Genomic DNA, 17,396 nt, shown 5'->3' on the forward strand with positions numbered 1-17,396 from the left:
TGATTTTCCACTCTTCAGGTTTACTGCTAGCAGAAGGAATGTTGTTCACAGACGTCTGCACTCAATGTACTAACAAAGCATAGATCGTCTTGTTAAATGAAACAATCTGCACCATGATGAGAGGCAGACAGGTTAGGTTAATCCATTTGTGAATCAATTCATTTTTGCCTTTTATTCAGGAGGGATGGGCTGTGCTACAAGTACCGACCAGAGGACAAACAGTTTCAGCCACTGGGACCTGGGTAACGGGACTCCCACTGAAGCTTGGCAACAGGTTAGTCTGTTCCCACGGCTGGTGAGTACAGCTGAAAGATGCTTACGTTGTTCCCCCCTTACTTGGACATTTAATACCGTTGATTGAATTAACAACAGAAATCCTGCAAGTGCACAGTAGGCAGCCAACAAACCAGGCATGTATTGCAACCAGTCGGTATGCTCCCTGCAGTATGTTTATCAAAGTTCAATAGAGTATTCAGTGACAGGGCGAATCTCCTCAAACTTCTGAGCAAGGTGAGATGTTCATAAATTCATAGTGAAAGGGGCAGAATTAGGCCATTCGGCCCATCAAGTCTACTCTGCCATTCAATCATGGCTGATCTATCTTTCCCTCTTAACCCCATTCTCCTGCCTTCTCCTCATAATCCTTGACACCGTGTTGCTGAGTCCTGCCGATGAAGACGGGTGCATGGTCAATTGTGGTACTTTATTGCCACATGTGCCGATGTACAGTGAAATTACTTTTTTGCATCCAGATCAGTAAAAAATATAACTGCACATAAGCACAATCATGTTAAGTGCTAGTGTATCGGAATAGTTGATTACACTGCCATTTTTCTATGATTCAAGTCAAAAGTTTTTATAAATGTAGAGTCATAAGTTGACCATCACCGTTGTCCTGGCAGTGTTGCACTGTCGACCTGGCCAAGCAAAGTTGTTGGCCTCTGCCACTGCCGCTCCACCACTCTGTGCTGCTGCAAGCTATGTATGGTCCACGCACTCGGCTTCTTGTAATGGTGTCCAATCCATTCGAGCTCCAGGCTGTTGTTGGGCCTCCAGTGGTCCACTCCGCAGATGAGTCAATTCGGACATATAAACCACGAAAGTGACTTGCTGAAGTCAACATTCAGCTCTTTGGCTTTGCTATTGTTGAGAACAAGATTTTAGTTCTGACACCATTCAGTCAGATTGTCCATCTCCCTCCTGTGCTCTGACTCAACATTGCCCGTTATTTGTCCAACAATAGAGGTATTGTCAGTGAATTTACAGATGGGATTGTTGTTGTGTTTGGCCAACGGGTGTGGAGCAGGGGGCTGAGCCCTGGGATGCCCCTGGGTTGAAGGTCAGCAAGGAGGCCGTGTTGTTTTCAATCTGTACTGTTTGAGATCTGTTGACGAGGAAGTCATTTCAAGATTAGATACAAGATTTCAACTGTGATGGCTATTTCTAGATCATTCTGGGTTTAAAATTCCATTCATTCTTCGTATTTCAAAGGGAATAGCCATGTTGATTTCTTAGCTTTACTGAACTGTATGCAAAAAAAAAATCACCGTACTTCAGTACGTGTGACAATAAAGAACCTTTGAACCATTGAAATCCCTTTACTCCAAAATCTCATCCACTGATCCTTTTTGCTTCTTTTATAGGTTTGCTTGGAAGATCAAGTGGCATCGTTTGAACACTCTCAGGGTAAGCTTTACTTACACTTTTCTTTCTTACTTCTCTGTTACCAAGCATGATTGTGAACTTGTTTCTTGATAAATAAACATTATTTAAGATATTATAATTTAAATTTGTTATCAGTAATTTTCCACATATATATATATCCATATTGAACTTAAAAATGCAAATACTCCTTACATATATTGTTTCCTCTTCCTATTACTTCTTTCCTTGGAGTTCTGTTTATAAAAATTCAATTCCGTATCACTTTCTCCTTCCAGTACCATCCAAGGTCTTCTAAACAAGCATTTTGCGCCATTCACCATTTACTATTACTGAACCAACACTCAAAGCACTTGAGCAACGAGAAACTTCAGCTTGAAGAACGTGTATGGCTGCATGTTTTGCATATTAGTAATGGCACATACTATGCCATTATCTATATTACTAAAAGTCTGATCTTGACCGCTTTTGGCCCACTGTGCTGCGATTTCCGAGAGAACGCCGCCACCTACGGCCGTCATTTTTGGCCAGCCCACTCAGAGCCCCCCTCCGCCTTCCGGGACCGGAGGATTTTTCCCATCGATGAAAAATCAGAGAGATATTAATGTTTTTAACAAATTTGCCATTCTCTCTGCTGCCCCCACTGGCGGCAGGGGGGAGGGACTATAAAACCATGAAGTGTAGTCCCTCACTCAGTCTCTGCCAGACCCAGGAAGCGAGAGGGTCAGGGCTCTCTGAGCTGCGAATAACACTGAACGCACGTATACTCCACGGTGAGTCCCCTCGATGCGGCTGTCAAGTGGCTGCGGCCCAATTGTTTGCCTCGCCTTTTTAAAAGGTTTGTGTTCACAAAATGAATTTTGGTTGTCAGGTGGCTGCAGCCCAATTGTTTGCCTCGCCTTTTTAAAAGGTTTGTGTTCACAAAATTAATTTTGGTTGTCAGGTGGCTGCAGCCCAAATTGTTTGCCTTGGCTTGGCTTTTAAAATCGTTGCAACAGTTGGATGCCAGCCCAAGAATCCATTCGGCCCACAATGTCTATACTAGCCCTCTGGAAACCAGTACCTTCGGCCTGCAACACCCATACTAGCGCAACAGTGTGATGCTGGGACACAATGGTCCCATTTATTCTAGTTACTTTATAAAAATTAAGTCCAGCCATTCTCTTGTATGGTATTTTGGAATTAAAACGCCATAATTGAGAAGCTGGTGATCTTATCTCATTCTTGTCATTTACTGCACGTCAAAAAATCATAAAGCTATGTGGCACAGAAACGATCTCCTTAGCCCAACTCGCCCATGCCACATCTCTCCAAAGCTTTCTTATCCATGTACTCGTCTAAATGCGTTTTAAATGTCGTAATTGCGCCTGGTTTTACCACTTCCTCTGGCAGCTCGTTCCAAGTACTCACCACCCTGCTGTGTGAAAGAATTGCTCCTCGGGTGCCTTTTAAATCCTTTTTCTCTCACGCTAAACCTCTGCGCTCTATTTTTATACTTCTCTACCCAGTGCCCTGCATTGTGGCTACTCATCTTAACTAGACCTCTCATCAATTTTTATTTGATCACTTCTGTAAGTTCACTCCTAAACCTTTGACACTTCAGAAAAAAAGTCTATTGAGCCTCTCTTTATACCTCAAATCCTCCAGACACAGTAATATATCGTAATAAATCTTGTCTGCATCCATTCAAGTTGAGGAGGGAGAGTGGGGGAAGAGGGAAATAGAGGGAGAGGAGTGGGGGAGATAGGGAGTGGGGAATAGAGGGAGCGGTTAGTGTGTGTGCGCGGGGGGGTCGTTAGTGTGTGTGTGGGGTTGGTTAGTGTGTGTAATGCCGCATGCCTTCCACCCCCCCGGAACCACGCATTGGGGGGGACAGATCTGCACTTGATCTGGAAAATGGTTTACAATAGCGCTCCGATTTTTAGCCAGTTCACTCACCGTAATCCTGTGCTTCGAGTGCACCAAGTATCGTTCCGATCGGTTGAATGTCGTAAAAGTTAGCGAGGTTTACAAATCTTAAAAAACTGCGCCTGCGCAGATGGATATCTTCTCTTGTCAGTCAACGCTGTGCGGGTTAGTCTCTTCCCCTGTCACTCCCCGGGTCTGTCCGCCCCTTCCTGCGCCATCGCGTCTTTACTGGAGTTGAGGATGGCAGCCAGAGGTTTCCAACCGGACTTTCGGAGGGACCCGAAGCAGCCCAGCCCCAAGCAGGCCAGCCCCAAGCAGCCCAGCCCCAAGCATCCCAGCCCAGCACCAAGCATCCCAGCCCAGCACCAAGCAGTCCCGCCCTGCTCCAAGCAGCTGCGACCCAGCCCAGCGTGGGAGACCCAGCCCAGCCCGGAGTGGGAGATGTCACCAAACGGAAAAAGGAGACTCTGATCCCGGCGGAGGAGAGCGACCAGAGACCGCAGTGAGTCCCCATCGCACCGCAAATTCCAGCTACTCCCCCTCTGGTCCCCCTCGCTGGCTCCTCCCCCCCTCCCCCGTGATGCCCCCCCCCCCCCCCATGGCTCTTCCCCCGTCTTTTCTCCGAGCTCAATCCCCCCGCCCACACCTCTCTCCCCCCTCAACACCCATCCCGCTCACGCCCACCATACACACAACCCCCCGCCACACACACCTCCACCTGCCTGCCCCCCCTCACCACCCTCTCCTCCGCCTCCTACACCTCCCCATCCACACAGCCCTCCTCCCCTCCCACCCCACTTCCCTCCCCTCCCACACATGAAGAGGAGGGGGAGGGAGTGCTCGAGGATGAGCAGTTAGGGGCTGTGGGTGAGTGGTGGAATATTGCGTTTGAGAATGGGTTGCGTTGGGGGTCCAGGCCTCCCGTGTGACTGGGACCCAACGGGTCCCAACGGGTCCCACTTAGTCTAGTCCATTGTAAATACAGACAAGAAATAATCATTTAACATCTTGCCCATCTCCTGTGCTTCCACACATAGATGACCTTGTTAACCTTTAAGAGGCCATATTTTCCCCTTAATATGCTTGTAGAAATTCGTTGGATTCTCTATGGTGTTATCTGCCAAAGCTATCTCATGTCCCCTTTAGGCACACCTCTTAAGTGTACTCCTGTACCCTCTGTACTCATAAATCCATTTGATTCCTGAAGCCTTTACCTGATCAGATCCACTTATCTCTTGTCATCCAGTGTTCCCTAAAACTGCAAGCCTTGCCCTTCACTCTAACAGAAACATGCTGTCCCTGACCTCTCACTATCTCATGCTTAAAAGCCTCTCACTCACCAGTCATTCTTTACACGCAAACAAACTCCCCCAATCACCTTCCATGTGCTGCCAAAGGCCATCAGGCGTTTCTGAAGTATAGGTTTGGGATCAGCTGCTTGAGGCCTAGTTGCCTTCATTGGCCTGCTCCAGCTTCCTTCTCAGGCAGCTCCCATAACCAGAACGTTAATGTGGACGTGGGCTGGCATTGCAGTCGCCATGTTCAGCAGTGGCCTGGATCCAGGACACACCGGCCTAACAGAGCATTTACTGCCAGCTCTGATTCAAGGAAGAGCGGCACAGCAGCACAGCTGGTAGGGCTGCTGTCTCACAGTGCCAGAGACCCGGAGTTTGATCCCAACCTCGGCTCCTGTCTGTATGAAGTTTGCATGTTTTCCCTGTGACCATGTGGGTTTCCACCGGTTGTTCCAATTTCCTCCCAGATCCCAAAGACATGCAGGCTAGTAGGTTTATTGGCATCTGCAAAACAGTGCTAGTGTGTAGGGGGTGGATGAGAAAGTGGAATAACATAGAACTGGTGTGAACGGGTGATCAATGGTCAGCATGGAATTGGATGACCAAAGGGCCTGTTTCTTTGCTGTATATCTAAAAACTAAAACTAATGAGCTGAGGATATATGATTCACATTTAAGAGCCAAATGAAATTAATTTATATGGTAAGCATTTTGTTCAGAAAGCAAAGGAAACAGAAACTACAAAAGATAGACACAAAATGTTGGAGTAACTCAGCGGATCAGACAGCATCTGTGGAGAAAATGGATAGGTGATGTTTGAGGTCGGGACCCTTCTTCAGGCAGAAACTACAACTTGAGGATTGATTGAATTGAATGAAAGATACACCTTGGAAACAGGCTCTACGGCCCACTGAGTCCATGCCAACCTGTTCACACTTGTTTCATGTTTTGTATTCAATCCTGACACACTACAGATGATTTTCAACGATCAATTAACCTGCAAACTCACACATCATTCCCTCAAAGAAGTTGCACCAATTCTGTACACAGCTGCGGTGAGTCAATGATAGTTAGATGTAAGGTACACAAAATTGCTGGAGAAACTCAGCGGGTGCAGCAGCATCTATGGAGCGAAGAAAATAGGCGACGTTTCAGGCCAAAACCCCTTCTTCAGACTGATGGGGGGTGGGAGGGGAGAAGGAAGGAAAAGGGGAGGAGGAGGAGCCCGAGGGCGGGGGGATGGGTTAGATGTAAGTTATTTTCCTAAATTCTGCCATAGTTATAGACAATAGGTGCAGGAGTAGGCCATTCGGCCCATTCAATGTGATTATGGCTGATCATCCCCATTCCTTCCTTCTCCCCATATCCCCTGACTCTGCTATCTTTAAGAGCCCTATCCAGCTCTCCCTTGAAAGTATCCAGAGAACCGGCCTACGCTGCCCTCTGAGGCAGAGAATTCCACAGACTCACGACTCTCAGTGTGAAAAACTGCTTCCTCATCTCCGTTCTAAATGGCTTACCCCTTATTCTTAAACAGTGGCCCCTGGTTCTGGACTCCCCCAACATCGGGAACATGTTTCCTGCCTCTAGCGTGTCCAAACACTTAATAATCTTATATGTTTCAATAAGATCCCCTCTCATCCATCTAAACTCCAGAGTATACAAGCCCAGCCGCTCCATTCTCTCAGCATATGACAGTCCCGCCATCCCGGGAATTAACCTTGTAAACCTACACTGCACTCTCTCAATAGCAATAATGTCCTTCCTCAAATTAGTGGACCAAAACTGCTCACAATACTCCAGGTGTGGTCTCACTAGGGCCCGATACAATGCAGAAGGACCTCTTTGCTCCTGTACTCAACTACTCTTGTTATGAAAGCCAACATGCCATTCGCTTTCTTCACTGCCTGCTGTACCTGCATGCTTACTTTCATTGACTAGTGAACAAGGACCCCCAGATCCCATTGTACTTCCCCTTTTCCCAACTTGACACCATTTAGAAAATAATCTGTCTTCCTGTTTTTTCCTACCAAAGTGGATAACGTCACATTTATCCACATTAAACTGCATCTGCCATGCATCTGCCCACAGACCCAACCTGTCCAAGTCACCCTGCATTCTCATAGTTATTTACAACAGTGTGGATACCAAGCTTACTTGACCAGCGAATAGCTAATCATCTCTCTGGCTATCTGTAGAGTTGTTAGTGTATGCAGCCGAACAATTAAGATAACTACTTTTTTAACAAATTGGATGCTGGAATTGCTTACCATGAGATAAATTAATTTTTGAAATGCTCAATTTAATTCATTATCTGATGGCTCTCGTTCCAACAGCGAAGACATTTGTAGCTTTGCACGACTATGAACCAACAAGTGATCGAGATCTGGGATTTAAGAAGGGTGACCGCCTTATTGTCATATCAGAGTAAGTAAATGCCAATCGCATTTTTTTTAGGAGCATTTGGTACTAAAATCGTACCTCTCATTCTCTTTTATGGCCACTGGTTGAGCAGATTTAGTTACAGAAAAGTCAAGCATACGATAACTTCTTCATACTCAGTTGCAAATGTGCACTTGAACCCTTGTGTGGGCAGGCTGTGCCTTGGTGCTATTGTGGATTTCACAGTGGTCCATTGTACACACAAGCTAGATGCTGCTCTCATTTACCTAGTCAGCAGGGGATTTCTAGTTTTTGTTTATTCACCAATGGGATGTAGACATTCCTGCAATACAAGCGCTTACAATACATCCATCAGAAGGCAGATACAAGTCAATCATTCTGTCTACTCTAGAACGCCACATAAAAGCCAAACCAGATCAGCACGGGAGATTTCCTTCCTTGAAAGACATCACTGAAATAGATGGTACAGTATTATCATGGTCACTATTACTGATACCACCTTTTAAATTCCAGTTCTATTTAATTACTTTACTTTTAATTCTCCAGTTGCTGTGGTAAGATTTGTACTGGCAGCAGATTGACACAACTGGTAGAGGTGCTGCCTCTAAGTGCCAGAGACCCAGGTTCGATCCTGACCTCGGGTGCTGCCTGTGTAGAGTTTGCACGTTCACCTTGTGTCACGTGGGTTTCCTCCATGTGCTCCGGTTTCCTCTACATCCCAAAGACGAATGGGCTTGTAGGTTAATTGGCCCCTGTATAATTGGCCCTTGTGTGCAGGGAGTGGATGAAAAAGTGGGATAACATAGAACTAGTATGAACAGGTAATTGATGGTTGGCATGGACTCAGTGGGTCAGAGGGCCTGTTCCAATGCTGTATCTCTAAACTCGTGTCTCTGGTCCAGGCCAATGGATTAGCCCACTGGGGGGTAGACCAGTAGCAAATCCCCACACTAACATAACCACCGAGTTGTAGATGATCACACTTTCGACATTGAATTCTTGTCATTAAAGAGTAGATATTTTTAGAAAATTACTTCTGTTTAACTATTGGTCTTTGCTCGATTTAAACTTATTATTTTATTATGCAGAGTGAGTATCCAGAAAACTTAACGGTTGCAGGGCTGCCAACTCTCACGCATTGAGCGTGAGACTCACGCATTTGACAAAATTCTTACGCTCTCACGCTGGTGACAGAAGTTCTCACGCTCAAAAAAAAAATGTTTTTATATATAAATAAATAAACAGTCACACTCTCCACACTCACCAATGAGAATAGTTTTCTGTCGGCGGGTTTCCAGTAACGAATGAGCAATTTAATTGGCTTAAGCCCATCGTACACTATTTAAAATGGCAATGTAGACAAAAATGCTGGAGAAACTCAGCGGGTGAGGCAGCATCTATGTCTGAGTTTGACCCTTCTTCAGACTCAAGCATTTCTGCAGCATTTTCGTCTACCGCTCCATGGATGCTGCCTCACCTGCTTTCACATTCCCGTGCAAATGGTGTGACCAGTGAGACATGGCGGTGGGAATGGACCAGGTGAGTGAGGGCGTCAGTGCCGCCTCCGGAGCTACGGGGATAAATATCTGGCTATAGCTCCGCTCCGATGCCCGACCCCCGGGTCACTGTCCCTCACCTCTCCCGGACCCCAGCTGGACACAGAGCACCTGGGCCGGCCCGCATTCCTGGGGAGGGGGGGAGAGAGGGAAATGCTCCCTGGACATTGCCAAGTCTCCGCTCACTCCGGTTCACTTCACTGACACACACTCTCACACACAACCTAACACACATCCTTACACACACACAAGGTTTAAAGGGATATGGGCCAAATGTGGATAAATGGGACTAGTTTAGATGGGGCATCTTGATCTGCATGGACAAGTTGGGATGAAGGGCCTGTTTCCATGCTGTAAGACTATGACACACTGTAGAAAGGGTGCAATTGCTCTGGAGAGGATCCAGGGGCGATTTATGAACATATTGGCAGGGTTGGAATTTTTTTTTTCACTTTGAAGAAAGATTTGATAACTGTGATTGTATTCTCTGCAGCAACGGAGGTGAAGAAAATACTTAGTTGAGGTGAATAATATTATGAGAATAGGATCTGTTTTGCTTAACAAAGAGTGTAGAAAGGAACTGCAGATGGTGGTTTAAACTGAAGATAGACACTAAAAGCTGGAATAACTCAGCAGGGCAGGCAGCATCTCTGGAGAGAAAGAATAGGTGATGTTTCGGGTCGAGACCTTCAGACTGAAGAGGTTGAAAACCAGCCATAAACCACAATGACTGGAGATATGTGTTATCCAACTAAGGGCAGAAATCAGAATCATGTATTCATCTTTATTGACGTGACACCATAATAAATATATTACAGAAAACAATTTTTAATGGGGTGGCACGGTGGCGCAGCGGTAGAGTTGCTGCCTTGCAGCACCACAGACCCAGATTTGATCCGGACTACGGGTGCTGTCTGTACAGTATTTGTACATTCTCCTTATGACCACATGGTTTTCTCTGGATATTCCGGTTTCTCCCACATCCAAAAGAAGTGCAGGTTTGTAGGTTAATTGGCTTCTGTAAATTGTCCCTAGCGTGTAGGATACAACTGGTGTATGGTAGATTGCTGGTCGACGTGGACTTGGTGGGCTGAAGGGCCTGGTTCCATATATATATTTTACATATATATCTTAATTTTATTGACCCATATACGGTTGAATATGTGGCATTATTTTCGTCTTGTTTCTATAATCAATGGGTATAGTTGATTGATTTATTTGTGCAGAACAGGGGTGGAAGTCTGACTCCTCGTGCCTTGTTTTTGTTTCTCTATATATATGCATAACAGCATGAATTATAATCTGATTTCCATACATGAATATACTAAGGTCATTCATGTGCTGCACCTGTTGATCAGAGCCTGGCTCTACTGTGGAATGTAATTAGGAATGTAATTTAGCCTAACCTTATTCATACCTAATCCAATTTAAGCATAAATATTGCTTTCAAGTGTAAGTTAAAAGACTCGCTACAGTATGCACCAGATAGCACAATTTCAAGCTGAAAAATGCAAAAGCTCCTTACCAAAAGGACATCCCCCTCCCCACAACCTCCTCCCCACCCCCCCCCCCCCCCCCCCCCCCCCCCCGGCCGCTACGCTCTCTCACAATTTCTCATTTTCAACTCTCACCCAATGTTGGCAGCCCTGCGGTTGAAATATTGGAGCTAAATTTTTGCGCTGTGACTTGATCCAATATAGTAATAGGGGAAGGATGGACATCTCAGGCTGAACCGGCACGCAACTTACATGAGGAATGACCTGTCTTGCGTGATGAATTTCACAAACTGCTGTTTGCAGTGCTGCTTATATGTAACTCGGTCAAGTGGAGAAGAAAATAACCTTTCACGGAGAATGTTTCAGAACAAAGATGAAGATTTAATGCCACAAATATAACCTGATTTGATATTTAAAATATAACAAAATTGTGCTGACTGGCTATATTCACAGAAGCAAAACAAATTGCAGCAATTGCACCAACAGTAAATGCAGGAACTGTGAAAGCACACAGTGATTGTACAAACATTGCATCTATTAATGGATTGTATGAGATTACCCATGTCAGTATTTTCAGTGTTTCAAAACTGAGCATTTTTATTACATTTTTTTTCTAGAAAAGGGGACTGGTGGAAGGCTAAATCCTTGGTTTCCGGCAATGAGGGTTTTGTTCCCAGTAACTTCATGGCAAAAGGGGACACAGTGGAAGTGGAAAAGTAAGTCATTCAGATTTAGAACTTTATTTCTTCGGTTTAAATGTTATATCATTATTTTGACTCCACGGTTAAAATTTGCTAAGATACTCATTAGAAGTATTTAAAATGCTATAATTAGAAGTACATGATGTAATATTTAAATACTTTTATGAAATGTTCATAATTGTTTTGTGAGTTTCCTAGCGGTCTCAATTATGTGGATGTCCTCGTGTTGTTTGCAGTAATGGTCCTTTCACCTGTTTCCATTGTATTGACATTGCACTAGTCATCCGCTTTCCTCAGTTGCTGTTACTGTTGAGGCAACTATCACTTAAAGCTAATAGAGTCATAGAGTCATACAGCACGGAAACAGGCCCTTTGACTCAACTTGCCTCTCGACTAGCCCCACCTGCCCATGTTAGGCCCGTATCCCTTTAAAACTTTCCTATCCATGTACCCATCAAATTGTATTTTAAATGTTTTCATAGTACCTGCACCAACTACCTATTCTGGCAGCTCATTCCACATACCCATCATGATAAAAAAATTATTTCCTTCGGGAGAAACATAACAGACAGTCCAGCTGGGAAGAATTGTACTGTTAATAATATTGAGATTGATATTCAGACTATGTGACTCGCGTTACTAGCGGATGGGAAACCTCATAAGGAGGGATGGAGTATTGGAGCTTTATTTGGAAAAGGTAATAAAATAATGAAACAGTTTGACAAAATGAATGCAGAAAGACTGGTTCCAATAAGGATCACCCATCTGAAACTGTCAAGAGGAAATGAGGGAAAGGTGAGGAGAAAATACCTCGTAGCAATTGGAGCATGGATTATTTTGTACAAGGGCTAGTTGAAGCAGGTGTTGTAGCATCTCTGATGTGAAAAGTGGACAAGTAGCTACAATTATTGATGCAGACAGAGCTGCTCAGGAGCATCCGTGCCAAACAATGTGAACAGGCCAGTGGCTCAACACTGGAGGGTGAGAAATACGTGCACGTTTAGCACAGAAAGCCTGAAGCATTCCTGGAATTAATATTTGTTTCAGAGTGCAGCTTCCCAAGGCCCAAAGGAAGTGCCTATTTCACCATTCCATCAAATCAGCTAAAAATGATATAAAACTAAAAATATTTATTTCAAAAAACATTTAATTGAAAACCTTCCTAAGAAACAGATATCTACGCTTTCTATGAAAATGTTAATTGGAAGACTTTTAACCCAGTCAGCTAGCAACTTTTGTAGCTTCTTGTTTAAGAACCAGAAATGAGAGCTTTAAGATACAAAAATTACAATGCTACAAGGCTAACGAGGGATAAAAGGATAACGAGGGATAAAATTGGTCCATTAGAGTCAAAAGGATAACAAGGGATAAAATTGGTCCATTAGAGAGTCAGAGTGGACAACTATCTGCAGAGCCAAAGATGGGGGAGATATTGAACAGTTTCTTTTCTTCGGTATTCACCAAGGAGAAGGATATTGAATTATGTGAGGTAAGGGAAACAAGTAGAGTAGCTATGGGAACTATGAGGATCAAAGAAGAGGAAGTACTGACACTTTTGAGAAATATAAAAGTGGATAAGTCTCCAGGTCCAGACAGGATATTCCCTAGGACATTGAGGGAAGTTAGTGTAGAAATAGCAGGGGCTATGGCAGAAATATTTCAAATGTCATTAGAAACGGGAATAGTGCCGGAGGATTGGCGTACTGCGCATGTTGTTCCATTGTTTAAAAAGGGGTCTAAGAGTAAACCTAGCAATTATAGACCTGTTAGTTTGACGTCAGTGGTGGGCAAATTAATGGAAAGAATACTTAGAGATAATATATATAAGCATCTGGATAAACAGGGTCTGATTAGGAACAGTCAACATGGATTTGTGCCTGGAAGGTCATGTGTAACTAATCTTCTTGAATTTTTTGAAGATGTTACTCGGGAAATTGATGAGGGTAAAGCAGTGGATGTTGTGTATATGGACTTCAGTAAGGCCTTTGACAAGGTTCCGATTCAGATTCAATTTTAATTGTCATTGTCAGTGTACAGTACAGAGACAACGAAATGCATTTAGCATCTCCCTTGAAGAGCGACATAGCAACGATTTGAATTTAAAAAAAAATAATAATCAGTGTCCGGGGGGGGGGGGGGGGGTGTCCGGGGGGGGGGGGGGGGGGGGGGTGGTGATTGGCAGTCACCGAGGTACGTTGTTTAGTAGATTGACAGCCGCCGGAAAGCAGCTGTTCCTCGACCTGCTGGTTCGGCAACGGAGAGACCTGTAGCGCCTCCCGGATGGTAGGAGGGTAAACAGTCCATGGTTGGGGTGAGAGCAGTCCTTGGCGATGCTGAGCGCCCTCCGCAGACAGCGCTTGCTTTGGACAGACTCAATGGAGGGGAGCGTGGAACCGGTGATGCGTTGGGCAATTTCCACCACTCTCTGCAATGCCTTCCGGTCGGAGACAAAGCAGTTGCCATACCATACTGTGATGCAGTTGGTAAGGATGCTCTCGATGGTGCAGCGGTAGAAGTTCACCAGGATCTGAGGAGACAGATGGACCTTCTTCAGTCTCCTCAGGAAGAAGAGACGCTGATGAGCCTCCTTGATCAGAGTAGAGGTATTGTGGGTCCAAGAGAGGTCATCGGAGATGTTGACTCCCAGGAACCTGAAGCTAGAAACACGTTCCACCTCCGTCCCGTTAATGTGGATGGGGGTGTGTGTGCCGACTCTGGACTTCCTGAAGTCTACAATGAGCTCCTTGGTCTTCTTGGAGTTAAGGGCCAGGTTGTTGTCAGCGCACCATGCTGCTAAGTGCTGGACCTCCTCCCTGTAGGCCAGCTCATCGTTGTTGCTGATGAGGCCAATCACCGTTGTATCATCTGCATACTTGATGATGGTGTTAGTACCATGTACAGGTGTGCAGTCATAGGTGAAGAGGGAGTAGAGGAGGGGGCTCAGCACACAGCCCTGAGGAACGCCGGTGTTCAGGGTGAGGGTTGAAGAGGTGTGCTTGTCTAACCTCACAGACTGGGGTCTGTTGGTTAGAAAGTCCAGTATCCAGTTGCAGAGGGAGGGGTCGATGCCCAGGTTACCGAGTTACCTCATGGAAGGTTGGTTAAGAAGGTTCAATGGTTGGGTATTAATGGTGGAGTAGCAAGATGGATTCAACAGTGGCTGAATGGGAGATGCCAGAGAGTAATGGTGGATGGGTGTTTGTCAGGTTGGAGGCCAGTGACGAGTGGGGTGCCACAGGGATCTGTGTTGGGTCCATTGTTGTTTGTCATGTACATCAATGATCTGGATGATGGTGTGGTAAATTGGATTAGTGAGTATGCAGATGATACTAAGATAGGTGGGGTTGCGGGTAATGAAGTAGAGTTTCAAAGTATACAGAGAGATTTATGCCAGTTGGAAGAGTGGGCTGAAAGATGGCAGATGGAGTTTAATGCTGATAAGTGTGAGGTGCTACATCTTGGCAGGACAAATCAAAATAGGACGTACATGGTAAATGGTAGGGAATTGAAGAATGTAGGTGAACAGAGGGATCTGGGAATAACTGTGCACAGTTCCCTGAAAGTGGAATCTCATGTAGAAAGGGTGGTAAAGAAAGCTTTTGGTGTGCTGGCCTTTATAAATCAGAGCATTGAGTATAGAAGTTGGGATGTAATGTTAAAATTGTACAAGGCATTGGTGAGGCCAATTCTGGAGTATGGTGTACAATTTTGGTCGCCTAATTATAGGAAGGGTGTCAACAAAATAGAGAGAGTACAGAGGAGATTTACTAGAATGTTGCCTGGGTTTCAGCAACTAAGTTACAGAGAAAGGTTGAACAAGTTGGGGCTTTATTCTTTGGAGCGCAGAAGGTTAAGGGGGGACTTGATAGAGGTTTTTAAAATGATGAGAGGGATAGACAGAGTTGACGTGGAAAAGCTTTTCCCACTGAGAGTAGGGAAGATTCAAACAAGGGGACATGACATGAGAATTAAGGGACTGAAGTTTAGGGGTAACATGAGGGGGAACTCCTTTACTCAGAGAGTGGTAGCTGTGTGGAATGAGCTTCCAGTGAAGATGGTGGAGGCAGGTTCGTTATTATCATTTAAAAATAAATTGGATAGTTATATGGATGGGAAGGGAATGGAGGGTTATGGTCTGAGCGCAGGTATATGGGACTTGGGGAGATTATGTGTTCGGCACGGACTAGAAGGGTCGAGATGGCCTGTTTCCGTGCTGTAATTGTTATATGGTTATATGGTTATATGGCTGTATAAAATGCTCAGAAAACAAAAGATGAAGCATACAAATTAACCAGAAAAATCAGCTGTCCAGAGGACTGGCAGAAATTCAGAGTCCAGCAAAGGAGGACAAAGGCCTTAATTACGAAAGGGAAATAGATTATGAAAGAAACTGGCAGGGAACATAAAAACTGACTGCAAAAGCTTTTATAGATATGTGAAGAGAAAAAGATTAGTTAAAACAAATGTAGGTCCCTTGCAGTCAGAAACAGGTGAGTTGATCATGGGGAACAAGGACATGGCAGACCAATTGAATAACTACGTTGGTTCTGTCTTCAGTAAGGAAGACATAAATAATCTGTTGGAAATAGCAGGGGACCGGGGGTCAAATGAGATGGAGGAACTGAGTGAAATCAAGGTTAGTCAGGAAGTGGTGTTAGGTAAATTGAATGGATTAAAGGCTGATAAATCCCCAGGGCCAGATATGCTGCATCCCAGAGAACTTAAGGAAGTAGCCCCAGAAATAGTGGATGCATTAGTGATAATTTTTTTTAACTCTTTAGATTCTGGATTAGTTCCAGAGGATTGGAGGGTAGCTAATGTAACCCCACTTTTTAAAAAGGGAGGGAGAGAGAAAACAGGGAAGGTAGTAGGGAAAATGCTAGAGTCAGTTAATAAAGATGGGATAGCAGCACATTTGGAAAGTGGTGAAATCATTGGACAAAGTCAGCATGGATTTATGAAAGGTAAATCATGTCTGACGAATCTAATAGAATTTTCCGAGGATCTAACTAGTAGAGTGGATAAGGGAGAACCAGTGGATGTGTTATATCTGGACTTTCAGAAGGCTTTCGACAAGGTCCCACATAAGAGATTAGTATGCAAACTTAAAGCACACGGTATTGGGGGTTCAGTATTGATGCGGATAGAGAACTGGCTGGCAGACAGGAAGCAAAGAGTAGGAGTAAACGGATCCTTTTCAGAATGGCAGGCAGTGACGAGTGGGGTGCCGCAAGGCTCAGTGCTGGGACCCCAGCAATTTACAATATATATTAATGATTTGGACGAGGGAATTGAATGCAACATCTCCAAGTTTGCCGATGACACGATGCTGGGGGACAGTGTTAGCTGTGAGGAGGATGCTAGGAGGCTGCAAGGTGACTTGGATAGGCTGGGTGAGTGGGCAAATGCATGGCAGATGCAGTATAATGTGGATAAATGTGAGGTTATGCACTTTGGTGGCAAAAACAGGAAAGTAGACTATTATCTGAATGGTGGCCGATTAGGAAAAGGAGAGATGCAACGAGACCTGGGTGTCATGGTACACCAGTCATTGAAAGTAGGCATGCAGGTGCAGGAGGCAGTGAAGAAAGCGAATGGTATGTTAGCATTCATAGCAAAAGGATTTGAGTATAGGAGCAGGGAGGTTCTACTGCAGTTGTACAGGGTCTTGGTGAGACCAAACCTGGAGTATTGCGTACAGTTTTGGTCTCCTAATCTGAGGAAATACATTCTTGCCATGGAGGGAGTACAGAGAAGGTTTACCAGACTGATTCCTGGGATGTCAGGACTTTCATATGAAGAAAGACTGGATAGACTCGGCTTGTACTCGCTAGAATTTAGAAGATTGAGGGGGGATCTTATAGAAACTTACAAAATTCTTAAGGGGTTGGACAGGCTAGCTGCAGGAAGATTGTTCCCGATGTTGGGGAAGTCCAGAACAAGGGTCACAATGATAGGATAAGGGGGAAATCTTTTAGGACTGAGATGAGAAAAAACATTTTTCACACAGAGAGTGATGAATCTCTGGAATTCTCTGCCACAGAAAGCAGTTGAGGCCAGTTCATTGGCTATATTTAAGAGCGAGTTAGATGTGGCCCTTGTGGCTAAAGGGATCAGGGGGTATGGAGAAAAGGCAGGTACGGGATACTGAGTTGGATGATCAGCCATGATCATATTGAATGGCGATGCAGGCTCGAAGGGCCGAATGGCCTACTCCTGCACCTATGTTTCTATGTTTCTATGCTTCCAGTACCACGTGCTAGCGAGGACAGGAACAGGGAGATAGGGGATCTGAATGTGTGGCTGAGGGGCTGGTGCAGGGAGCAAGGATTTAGATTTATAGACCACTGGGATCTCTTCTGGGGTAGGGGTGACC

General features: G+C 44.9%; 1 protein-coding gene across 3 annotated transcripts in view; it reads left to right on the forward strand.

Annotated features, from left to right (window-relative positions):
- Nucleotides 1-17,396, forward strand: part of LOC129697207 (proto-oncogene tyrosine-protein kinase LCK-like) — a 68,813-nt gene that overhangs the window by 16,839 nt on the left and 34,578 nt on the right. For all 3 annotated transcript variants that reach the window (XM_055635535.1, XM_055635534.1, XM_055635536.1), the window contains exons 2-5: nucleotides 180-274; nucleotides 1,644-1,686; nucleotides 7,201-7,291; nucleotides 10,937-11,035. In XM_055635535.1, coding sequence (XP_055491510.1) covers nucleotides 185-274; nucleotides 1,644-1,686; nucleotides 7,201-7,291; nucleotides 10,937-11,035 — 323 coding nt within the window. In that variant the 5' untranslated portion in view covers nucleotides 180-184. The remainder of the gene's footprint in view (nucleotides 1-179; nucleotides 275-1,643; nucleotides 1,687-7,200; nucleotides 7,292-10,936; nucleotides 11,036-17,396) is intronic.

The sequence above is a fragment of the Leucoraja erinacea genome, chromosome 5 (genome assembly GCF_028641065.1).
Source record: "Leucoraja erinacea ecotype New England chromosome 5, Leri_hhj_1, whole genome shotgun sequence".
NCBI lineage: Eukaryota > Metazoa > Chordata > Chondrichthyes > Rajiformes > Rajidae > Leucoraja > Leucoraja erinaceus.